General features: G+C 45.6%; 1 protein-coding gene across 1 annotated transcript in view; it reads left to right on the top strand.

Annotated features, from left to right (window-relative positions):
* Positions 1 to 12665, top strand: part of LOC140387052 (IgGFc-binding protein-like) — a 125669-nt gene that overhangs the window by 21787 nt on the left and 91217 nt on the right. The window contains exon 5 of the mRNA XM_072470063.1: positions 4076 to 4357. Coding sequence (XP_072326164.1) covers positions 4076 to 4357 — 282 coding nt within the window. The remainder of the gene's footprint in view (positions 1 to 4075; positions 4358 to 12665) is intronic.

Here is a 12665-nt window from a genome sequence, read left to right on the forward strand (position 1 = left end):
TGGGGGGTGGTGTTTGGGGAGTTGGTGTTTTGGGGGTTAGTCTTGGGGGGTTGGTGTTTGGGGGATGGTGTTTGGGGGTGGTGTCTGGGGGGTGGTGTCTGGGGGGTGGTGTCTGGGGGGTGGTGTCTGGGGGGTGGTGTTTGGGAGGTGGTGTTTGGGGGGTGGTGTTTGGGGGGTGGTGTTTGGGGGGTGGTGTTTGGGGGTTGGTGTTTGGGGTTGGTGTTTGGGGTTGGTGTTTGGGGGGGTGGTGTTTGGGGGGTGGTATTTGGGGGTAGTGTCTGGGGGGTCGTGTCTGGGGGGTGGTGTCTGGGGGGTGGTGTCTGGGGGGTGGTGTCTGGGGGGTGGTGTCTGGGGGGGGTGGTGTCTGGGGGGTGGTGTCTGGGGGGGTGGTGTCTGGGGGGTGGTGTCTGGGGGGTGGTGTCTGGGGGGTGGTGTCTGGGGGGTGGTGTCTGGGAGGTGGTGTTTGGGGGATGGTGTTTGGGGGATGGTGTTTGGGGGATGGTGTTTGGGGGGGGTGTTTGGGGTTGGTGTTTGGGGTTGGTGTTTGGGGTTGGTGTTTGGGGTTGGTGTTTGGGGGTGGTGGTGTTTAGGGGGTGGTGTTTGGGGGGTGATGTTTCGGGGGTCGTGTTTGGGAGTGGTTGGAAGGCTTGGTGTTTGGGATGCAGTTGGGGGGTGATGCTTGAGAAGTGTAGTGTGGTGTTTGGGGGAGGTTGCTGTGGATGGTATGGGGGGTTTGAGGGAGGGTTTGTTTGGATGTTGGTTTTTGAGGGGCATTGTTTGGTTGGGTGCTGTTTGGGATGGTGTTTGGGGTGTTTTTTTGGGTGAATGTTCGTTTGGGTTTGCAGGTTTGTTTAGGGTGGTGTTTGGGGGGTATTTGGATGGGTGATTTGGGGATACTGGAGTTTGGTGGGGGTGTTTGGGAGGATTGGTTATTGAGGGGGTTGATGTTTGAAGGGTGGTTGGTTTGGGGGGTTCTGTTCTGGGGCGGTTGGTTTTGGGAGGTTGGTGTTTGGGGCTTGATGTTTTGGGGGCTTGGTCTTCGGGGGTTGGTGTTTTGGGGGATTGTGTTTGGGAGTTGGTGTTTGGGAGTTGGTGTTGGGGGGTTGGTGTTGGGGGGTTGGTGTTGGGGGGTTGGTGTTGGGGGGTTGGTGTTGGGGGGTTGGTGTTGGGGGGTTGGTGTTGGGGGGTTGGTGTTGGGGGGTTGGTGTTGGGGGGTTGGTGTTGGGGGGTTGGTGTTGGGGAGTTGGTGTTGGGGGGTTGGTGTTGGGGGGTTGGTGTTTGGGGGGTTGGTGTTTGGGGGTTGGTCTTGGGGGGGTTGGTGTTTGGGGGGGCGGTGTTTTGGGGGTTAGTCTTGGGAGGTTGGTATTTGGGGGTTGGTGTTTTGGGGGTTGGTCTTGGGGGTTGGTTTTGGGGAGTGGTGTTTAGGGGGTTGGTGTTTGGGGAGTTGGTGTTTTGGGGGTTAGTCTTGGGTGGGTTGGTGTTTGGGGGGTGGTGTTTGGGGAGTTGGTGTTTTGGGAGTTAGTCTTGGGGGGTTGGTGTTTGGGGTGCGGTGTTTAGGGGGTTGGTGTTTGGGGAGTTGGTGTTTTGGGGGTTAGTCTTGGGGGGTTGGTGTTTGGGGGGTGGTGTTTGGGGAGTTGGTGTTTTGGGGCTTAGTCTTGGGGGGTTGGTGTTTGGGGAGTTGGTGTTTTGGGGGTTGGCGTTTGAAGGGGTGTTGGGGTGGTTGATGTTTGGGGTTTTTGGGCTGGAGTTGGGTGGTTGAGTTGGGAGGGTTGTTCGCAGGGTGTTTGTGGAGAATGATTTGGCGTGTGAGCGGGATGATTGTTTAGGGGATAGGTGTTTGTGGGAGTGTTTGGCGGGTGTTTGGGCCGGTCTTTATGGTGTTGTATGGGGGAGTGTTTGGTTTTGGGTGTGTTTGAGGGGACTGGTGTTTGGGGGGATTGGTGTTTGGGAGGGGTGGTGTTTGGGGTGTAGTGTTTGAGGGGGATTTAGGGGCTTTTGTGGGGTGTCTTGGAAGGATGTTGTTTGGGGGGCTGTTTGGGGGTGCATGGGGTGCTCATGTTTGTGGAGCTTTTGGGGGTGTTTGGGATGGTCTTTGGAGGTTATTTGGGTGGGGGTGTTTGGGGGCTGGTGTCTGGGGTAGTGTATGGGTGGGTTGGTGTTTAGGGAATGTTTGGGGGGTGGTATTTGTTTTTTTGGGGGTGGTTTAGGGGAATGTTTGGAGTTGGCCTTGGGGAAAGGGTTTGGGGGGGTTGTTGTTGGGGGGGATGGCGCATGGGGGGATTGTTGTTGGGGTGAGTTGGTGTTGGGAGTATTTGTTTTGGGAGGGTTTGTGTTGGGGGTTGTTTTTTGGGTGGGATTGATTTTTGGGTGGGAGTTGGTGTTTTGGGTGGGAGTTGGTGTTTTGGGTGGAGTTCAGCGGTGGTGTTTGGGGGTGGCATTTGGAGTTGTAGTGTTTGGGGGTGGTGTTTGAGGGTGTATTTGGGGTGGTTGATGTTTGGGGGTGCTTGGGGTGTTGTTGTGGCGGTGGCGTTTAGGGGTATAGTGTTTGAGGGTGTGTTTGGGGTGGTTAGTGTTTTGGGTGGAGTTTGGGGGCGTAGTGTTTAAGGGTGTGTTTGGGTTGGTTCGTGTTTGGGGGTGTTGTTGGGGCGGTGATGTTTGGGAGGTTGTTCAGGGTTTTTTGGGGGGGTGGTTGTTTTACGAGGTGCTTGGAGCGAGTGTTTGGTGGGGCATTTTTGGGCAGTTGGTGTTTGGGGAGGTTTGTGTTTTGGGGTAGGCGTTTGGATAGGTTTTAGGGGTGGTGTATGGGGGGTGTTTGGGAGGATGGTGTTTGGGGGATGTTTTCAAGGGGTTGGTGTTTATGGGGTCAGAGGAGATGCAGACGGAGGAGCTGAAGCGCAAGTGGGAGGAGGAGCAGGGAGGAGAGACGGAGGATGGTCTGTGGGCGAACGCATTGAGTAGAGTCCACAACATGTGCCAGGCTCAGCCTGATACAATTCAAGGTCGTTCACTGGGCTCACATGACAGTTGCCCGGATGAGCAGATTCTTTGGGGTGGAAGACAAGTGTGCAAAGTGTGCGGGAGGATCAGCGAATCATGTCCACATGTTCTGGGCATGTCCGAAGCTTAGGGGATTTTGGCAGGGGTTTGCAGATGTCATGTCCACGGTGTTAAAAACAAGGGTGGGCTGAGTCCAGAGGTGGCGATTTTCGGGGTGTCGGAAGACCCGGGAATCCAGGAGGAGAAAGAGGCAGACGTTCTGGCCTTTGCTTCCCTGGTAGCCCGGAGACAGATACTATTAACTTGGAGGGACTCAAAGCCCCTGAAGTCGGAGACCTGGCTATCGGACATGGCTAGCTTTCTCTGTTTGGAGAAAATCAAGTTCGCCTTGAGAGGGTCAATGTTAGGGTTCGCCCGGAGGTGGCAACCGTTCATCAGCAGAAGGGGGGGGATTAATTTAGTTTAGAGTAGGGGGTTAATAAAGGTGGGACCTGTAAGGGAGGGAGACATCTTTTGAACGTACATTATTTATTTTGTTGTTGTTGTAATACCAAAAATACCTCAATAAAATGTTTATTTTTTTAAAAAATGAAACTGAGCGAAAAATGGACCTGGGGAAATAATTCAACTACAATTAACGAGACAACCTGAACATCAAAAAGAATCGAATTGTGTAATTCAGGAACATTTCAACCTCTAATAGATAGAATGATCCTAGTTCAATTCGATTCAATGTGTCAAAGGAATCTTGAGACTCGGGTTTACACTATTTTAGTGATCAATAGTTTCCACAACACCCCGTCCCGCTTAAAACAGGAGATTTCTCTCCAGTTTCCTGATTTGCTTTGTCCCATTTTCCCTTTCCCCCCCTCGCCCTCGCCACCAGCAATAAATCTGGCATTGTGGATCGGCCACACATGTCGGAAATGTTCCATTCAAATGACACCTGACCAGTTTCTGTAACAAGCGGCGATTGTTTCGGCACAGACTAGTTATAAGAAATATCCACTTGGCAGGTTCTGACATTGAGATGGTTTAACATATCGTTCAGCTGTTAATTCTCTCTGTCCGTCCCTAGGTGAACAACAACGGCGTTGTCTCATTCGGGACAGCTGTCACACAGTTTACACCCAACTCGTTTCCTCTCTCAGATGGCCGCGCCTTCATTGCTCCATTTTGGGCTGATGTGCACAATGGAATTGCAGGAAGCGTCTCTTACCGACAAAGCAGGGATGCAAGTCTATTACAGAGAGCCACTGCTGACATTAATAAGTATGCACCTGAACTCCATTTTGAAGCACAGTGGATCTTTGTGGCCACTTGGGACAGGGTTGCATTCTATGGATCTCAAACATCAAAGGTAAGAATTCTACTGTCAATAACCTCTTGGCACCGAAATCCAGCACATTGTTGCACTGAACTCGACTGGAGATCTCACTTAAGTGTTTTGTGGTGTTGGGTGCTCTGATGCACAGATGAACCAACACAGTTGTATTTGGTACAACTCTATTTTATTTTAACTTCTATATACAGTTTGTTCTGGATACTCTGCACGTGGTGTCTCCCTGTGTGTGTATTGTAACAGGTCTGTTCTTGTCCTGGTCTCCAGCTAATACTGGCCACCAGGTGTCGTGTTTGTCCTTTTATACTGTCCCTGTCCTTGTCTGTGATTGGTTGTGGTGTTGTGTGTTCTGATTTGTCTGTTGGTGTGTCTATCATGATGTGTGTGTTTGAATATCATGACATCCCCCCTTTTTACAAAGATATGTGCCTACTTGATTATAAATATAATCATGTCGTGTGTGCATCTAAGAGTGTGTGTGTGTGTTATTTACAGCGTGTGTTATTTAAGAATTCGACTGTCAATAACATTTAGGCACCAAAATCCAGCACATCGTTACATTGAACCTGATTGGAGATCTCAATTAAGTGCTTCCTTTTATTCGTGGGGCCAGGGTTCTGCAGAGGTGTCACACTGACTGAAATGTTAACTCTGTTTCTCTCTCCACAGACACTGCCAGACCTGCTGGGCAGGATTCTCCAGTCCCCCAGCGTGTTTTTCAGTGGCACGCCATTCGATGGTATTGGGATTCCTTCTTCCCACCGCTTGTCAATGGAATTTCCCGTTGAAGTCACCCATGCCGCCCGTAAACCCATGGGTGTGGGTGCACTGCCGGTGGGAACAGCGAACCCCGCAGCTAAATTTTTCCAGCATTTTCTGTTTTTAGTTGAAGCCGAGTCATGCTCCAAGAACTGGAAGCATTCACTGTTTCTGAATGGTCCAGGCCCCATTATTCTCAATGATTGCCCATTGACAACAGGAAAAAAAAACATACTCCCTAATTTGGCTCTTCCACACAACGCCCAGTGGAAATGGTTGGCCCAGGCAGAAATTGAGACTTTTGGAATCCTAGGTTAGGTGTTACAAAATTAACAATAATATATGTCGTTGGGATTAATGATATTTTCTCAACGGTTCAATATCTGATTGCATCAAATCGACATTCTACTTGTACGTAGCTGATATTTTCTTTTTAAATGCATTTTATTCAAACTTGTATCAAAGTAGGTTACAGCAAATAAACACCACGGGAAACATTCTTCCCAACAAACAACTATACAGTTTGTACAGATTTTTCTCCTTTTTCACCCCCCTCCCAATCAACCCCCCCTCCCCCCCAACCCCCTGCGATGAACAGCTCCTCAAACACAGTCACAAACATCCCCCACCTTTTTTCAAACACCCCTGCTGAGCCCCTTAACTCATACTTTATCTTCTCTAACCGCAGGAAGTCATACAGGTCACCCATCCATGCTGCTACCCCCGGTGGCGATGCCGACCGCCACTCCAGCAAAATTTGTCGCCATGCAATCAGAGAGGCGAAGGGCAAGACATCAGCTTTCCTCCTCTCCATGAGCTCCGGCTTCTCTGAAACTCCAAATATCACCACCAAAGGGTCCAGGCCCACTGCCTCCTCCACTGTCCTGGCTAAGACCACGAACACTCCCGCCCAGAATCTTCCCAATTTTTCACAACCCCAAAACATATGCGCATGATTTGCTGGCCCCCGCGCACACCTCTCACACTCATCTGCTACCCCCTGAAAGAACTCACTCACCCACTCATTCTCGCCCGAGTCATATGCCCCCTTTGCACCACCTTAAACTGTATCAGGCTCATCCTTGCACAAGAGGAGGTCCCGTTTACCCTTCGCAGTGCCTCATTCCATACTCTCCAATTGATCTCCATTCCCAACTCCGCTTCCCATTTCTCCTTGATCGTCACCACCCGTTCGCCTCCCTGTTCCCCCAGCCACTTATATATATCCCCAATTCTTCCCTCCCTTTCCACATCCGGAAGCAGCAGTCGCTCCAGCAGGGTGTATCCCAGCAATCTAGGGAACCCCTTCCAGACCTTTCGTGCAAAGTCCCTAACCTGTAGATACCTGAACTCACTACCCCTCGGCAGCTCTACCCCCTCCCTTAGCTCCTCCAGACTGGCGAACCCTTCCTCCAAATACAAATCCCTCACCTTGACCAGCCCCACTTCCCTCCACCTCCTGTATACACTATCCATCCCCCCCCGGCTCAAACCCATGATTCCCGCACAGCGGCATTAACACCGACATCCCTTCCACCCTAAAATGCCTCCTCAGCTGATTCCATATCTTCACCGTGGACTGCACTACTGGGCTCCCTGAATATCTACTCGGAGCCATTGGCAATACTGTTGTCACCATAGCCCTCAAACTAGACCCCTTACAAGATTCCTCCTCCATCCTAACCCACTCTACCCCTTCTCCTTCCCACCACCGCCGCACCTTGTCCACATTCACCGCTCAATAACAATGAAGCAAGTTTGGCAACACCAACCCCCCCCTGCTGCCTCTGCCTCGGTAGCAGGGTCCTCCCCACCCTCGGCATCTTCCCCACCCATACAAAGTCAGAGATGACTGTGCCCACTTTCTGAAAAAAGGCCTTTGGTATAAAGATCGGGAGAGCCTGAAAGATAAACAAGAACCTCGGCAGAATATTCATTTTCACCACTTGGACCCTCCCCGCCAACGTTAAGTGCAGTGAATCCCACCTCTTATGATCCTCCCTGGCCTCTTCCACCAGCTTTGTTAAGTTCCACTTATGGAGCCCCGTCCATTCCCTCGCTACCTGAATCCCCAAGTACCTAAACCTATCCCTCGCTACCGTAACTGGCATCCCCCCCTAAATTAGCCCGCTGTGCCAGTTCATTCACCGGGAATATCTCGCTTATACGTAGCTGATCTTAGTGATGAAAAGATTTTGAGATCTTAATGGAAATTATATTGAGACCACAGAATCTGCACAATGCAGAAGTAGACTATTCGGCACATCGAGTCTGTACTGGCTCTCTGAAAGAGCATTCTACCTGGTCGTACTCCCCTGCCATATCCCAGTAACCTGGCACATTCTTTCTTTTCAGATAGCAACCCAATTCCCTTTTGAATGCCACAATCGAACCCGTCTCCGCCACCCTCTCAGGAAGTTTTTTTTCCAAATTCCAATCACTATGGGTGTAAAGATATTCTTCATATGACTTTCACTCTTTGCCAATATTTTGAATCGGTGCACTCTAGTTTTTGATGCTCTCTTGAGTGGGAACAGTTTGTCACTCTTTACCTTGTCCAAACACCTCAGGATCTTTAACGTCTCTATCAAATCTCTTCTCAGCCTTCTTTCCAGGGGTTGGTTTAGCACACTGGGCTAAATCGCTGGCTTTGAAAGCAGACCAAGGCAGGCCAGCAGCACGGTTCGATTCCCGTACCAGCCTCCCCGAACAGGTGCTGGAATGTGGCGACTAGGGGCTTTTCACAGTAACTTCATTAAAACCTACTTGTGACAATAAGCGATTTTCATTCATTTTTTTTCATTTCATTTCATTTTCTCTGAGGAAAACAGACCCAACTTCTCCAATCTATCCTCATAGCCACAGTTATTCACCCAGGAATTATTCTTCTGAATCTCCTCTGTACTGTCTCCAATGTCTTTACATCCTTCCTCAGGTATGGTGCGCAGAACTGGGCACAGTCTCCAGATGAGGCCTAACTATTGTCTTATACAAGTTCAACATGAACTCCCTACACTTTCACTGAATACCCCTATTCATAAAACCTAAGATGCTGATAGCTTTATTAACTAACATTTTAGAAATTGAAGAAAAGGATACTGAGATATTGATGGAAAGGGTATTGAATTAGTGATAGAGAGAATATTCAGATATTGATAAAAAGGATACTGATGGGAAGAATGTCGAGATATTGATGGAGAATATGGATATGTTGATGGAAAGGATATTGAGGTTTGATAGAAAGGATATTGAGGTCTTGATGGGAAAGATATCGAGCTATGGATGGAGAGGATATTAAGATATTGGCGGAAAGGAAATTGAGATATTGACGGAAAGGATCTTGAGACAATTATAGAGAGAATATTGAGATATTGATGGGAGCGATATTGAGATCTTAACGGAGAGGATTATGAGATATTGTTCGGGAGGACATTGAGATATTGTTGGGGAGGACATAGAAATATTGATGAAAAGATATTGAGATATCCTTTCCATCAGATATCCTTGGGGGGGCGGCATGGTAGCATAGTGGTTAGCACTGTTGCTTCACAGCTCCAGGGCCCCGGGTTTGATTACCGGCTTGGGTCACTGTCTGTACAGAGTCTGCACGTTCCACCGTGTCTTCGTGGGTTTCCTCCCACAGTCCAAAGATGTGTAGGTCAGATGGATGGGCCATGCTAAATTGCCCATAGTGTCCAAAAAAAAAGTTAGGTGGGGTTACTGGGTTATGGGGTGGAGTTGTGGGCTTAAGAAGGCTGCTCTTTCCAAGAGCCGGTGCAGACTCGATGGGCCGAATGTCTTCCTTCAGCACTGTACATTCTATGGTTCTATGATACTGATGGAAAGGAAATTGAGCTATTGATGCATAAGATATTGAGGGAAAGGATATTAAGATCTTGATGAAAAGGAAATTGAGATTTTGATTGAAAGGATATTACGATATTGACGAAGAGGATATTGAGATATTGATGGGGAGGTTCTTGAGATATTGATGGGAATAATATTGAGATATTGATGGAAGAAAATTGTGATATTGATTGGAAGGATTTTGAGATATTGATGGAAAGGATATTGAGTGATTGATGGAGAGAATATTAAAGTATTGATGGAAAGCGTATTGAAATATTGTTTGAAGGATATTGAGATATTGATGGAAAGGATATTGAGGTATTGATAGGGAGAATATTAAGATATTGATGGAAAGTGTATTGAAATATTGTTTGAAGGATATTGAGATATTGATGCAGGGATCAGTGCTGGGACCTATGCTGTTCATAGTATATATAAATGATTTGGAGGAAAATGTAACTGGTCTGATTAGTAAGTTCGCGGACGACACAAAGGTTGGTGAAATTGTGGATAGCGATGAGGACTGTCAGAGGATACAGCAGGATTTAGATTGTTTGGAGACTTGGACGGATAGATGGCAGATGACGTTTAATCCAGACAAATGCGAGGTAATGCATTTTGGAAGGTCTAATACAGGTAGGGAATATACAGTGAATGGTAGAACCCTCAAGAGTATTGACAGTCAGAGAGATCTAGGTGTACAGGTCCACAGGTCACTAAGAGTGGCAACACAGATTGGGAAGGTAGTCAAGAAGGCATACGGCATGCTTGCCTTCATTGGCCGGGGCATTGAGTATAAAAATTGGCAAGTCATGTTGCAGTTGTATAGAACCTTAGTTCGGCCACACTTGGAGTATAGTGTTCAATTCTGGTTGCCACACTACCAGAAGGATGTGAAGGCTTTGGAGAGGGTGCAGAAGAGATTTGCCAGGATGTTGCCTGGTATGGAGGGCATTAGCTATAAGCAGAGGTTGAATAAACCCCGTTTGTTCTCACTGGAATGTCGGAGGTTGAGGGGCGACTTGATAGTGGTCTACAAAATTATGAGGGGCATAGAGAGAGTGGATAGTCAGAGGCTTTTTCCCAGGGTAGAGGGGTCAATTACTAGGAGGCATAGGTTTAAGGGGCAAGGTTTAGGGGAGATGTACGAGGCAAGTTTTTTTACACAGAGGGTAGTGGGTGTCTGGAAATCGCTGCCGGAGTGGGTGGTGGAAGCAGGGACGATAGTGATGTTTAAGGGGCATCTTGACAAATACATGAATAAGATGGGAATAGAGGGATATGGACCCTGGAATTGTAGAAGATTTTAGTTTAGACGGGCAGCATGATCGGCGCAGGCTTGAAGGGCCGAAGGGCCTGTTCCTGTGCTGTACTTTTCTTTGTTCTTTGTTCTTCTTTGGTGGGGAGGATGTTGATTGGAACAATGTTGAGATATTGATGGACAGGATTTTAAGATATTGATGAGAAGGATACTGATGTGAAGGTTGTTGAGATATAGATGAACAGAATTTGGATAAGTTGATGTGAAGGATATTGAGATGTTGATGGAAAGGATTTTAAGGTATTGATGGGAAAGGTATCGAGATATGAATGGAGAGGATATTAAGGTTTGTTGAGGTATTGATGGAAAGGGTATTGAGATATTGTTGGAAGGATATTGATGGGAAAGATGTTGACATATTGATGGGAAGAATGTTGAGGTATTGATGAAAGGGATATCGGGATATTGATGGAAAAGATATTGATGGAAAGGATATTGAGATATTGATATGGATATTGAGATAGTGATGGAAATGATACTGATGGGAAGGTTGTTGAGATATAGATGGACAAAATTTGGATATGTTGATGGGAAGGATATTGAAATATTGATTGGAAGGATATTGAGATATGGATAAAGAGGATATTAAATATTGATGGAAGGATATTGAGATACTGATGGAAAGATATTAAGATATTGATGGGAAAGATTTTGAAATATTGATAGACAGGATATTGAGCTATTTATGGACAGGATATTAAGATATTGATGGACAGAATTTGGATAATCTGATGGGGAGGATATTGAAATATTTTGAGAAGGATATTGAAATATTGATGGGAAGGATATTGAAATATTGATGGAAAGAATATTGAAATATTTATGGAAAGGATATTGAGATATTTATGGAGAGGATATTGAGATATTGATGGGCAGGATATTGAGATATTTATTAAGAGGATATTGAGATATTTATGGAGAGGATATTGAGATATTTATGGAGAGAATATTGAAATATTTATTGAGAGGATACTGAGACACCGATGGGAAAGATATTGAGATATTAATGGAGAGGATATTGAGATATTGATGGGCAGAATATTGAGATATTTATTAAGAGGATATTGAGATATTTATGGAGAGGATATTGAGATATTTATGGAGAGGATATTGAAATATTTATTGAGAGGATACTGAGACACCGATGGGAAAGATATTGAGATATTAATGGAGAGGATATTGAGATATTGATGGGCAGGATATTGAGATATTTATTAAGAGGATATTGAGATATTTATGGAGAGGATATTGAGATATTTATGGAGAGGATATTGAAATATTTATTGAGAGGATACTGAGACACCGATGGGAAAGATACTGAGATATTAATGGGAAGGATATTGAGATATTAATCGGAAGAATATTGAGATATTGATGGGAAAGATAGTGTGATATTGATGGAGAGGATATTGAGATACTGATGAGAAGAATATTGAGGTATTGATGGGAAGGATATTGAGATATTGATGGGAAAGATAACGCAATATTAATGGAGAGGATATTGAGATATTTATGGAGTGGATATTAAGATATTGATGGGGAGTATATTCAGATACTGATGGGAAGTATATTGAGATATTGATGGGAAAGATATTGAGATATTGATGGGAAAGTTATTGAGATATTGATGGGAAGGATAATGCGATATTGATGGAGAGGACAGAGAAATAATGATAGAAAGGATACTGATGGAGAGGATTTTGAGATAGAGATTGACCAAAATTTGGATATGTTGATGGGAAGGATATTGATATATTGATGGGAAGGGTATTGCGATATTTATGGAGAGGATATTGAGATATTGATGGAAAGAATATTGAAATATTGATGGAAAGGATATTGAGATATTTATGGAGAGGATATTGAGATATTGATGGGCAGGATATTGAGATATCTATTAAGAGGATATTGAGATATTTATGGAGAGGATATTGAGATACTGATGGGAAGCAAATTGAGATATTGATTGGTAGGCTATTGAGATATTGATGGTGAGAATATTGAGATATTGATGGGAAGGACATTGAGATATTGATGGGAAGGCTATTGAGATATTGATGGGAAGGATATTGAGATATTGATGGGAAGGATATTGAGATATTGATGGGAAGGATATTGAGATATTAATCGGAAGAATATTGAGATATTGATGGGAAGGATAGTGTGATATTGATGGAGAGGATATTGAGATATTGATGGGAAGAATATTGAGATATTGATGGAGAGGATATTGAGATACTGATGAGAAGCATATTGAGATATTGATGGGAAGTATATTGAGATATTGATGGAGAGGATATTGAGATATTGATGGGAAGAATATTGAGATATTGATGGAGAGGATATTGAGATATTGATGGGAAGAATATTGAGATATTGATGGAGAGGATATTGAGA

This window comes from Scyliorhinus torazame, chromosome 12 (genome assembly GCF_047496885.1).
Source record: "Scyliorhinus torazame isolate Kashiwa2021f chromosome 12, sScyTor2.1, whole genome shotgun sequence".
In the NCBI taxonomy this organism is placed as follows: Eukaryota; Metazoa; Chordata; class Chondrichthyes; order Carcharhiniformes; family Scyliorhinidae; genus Scyliorhinus; species Scyliorhinus torazame.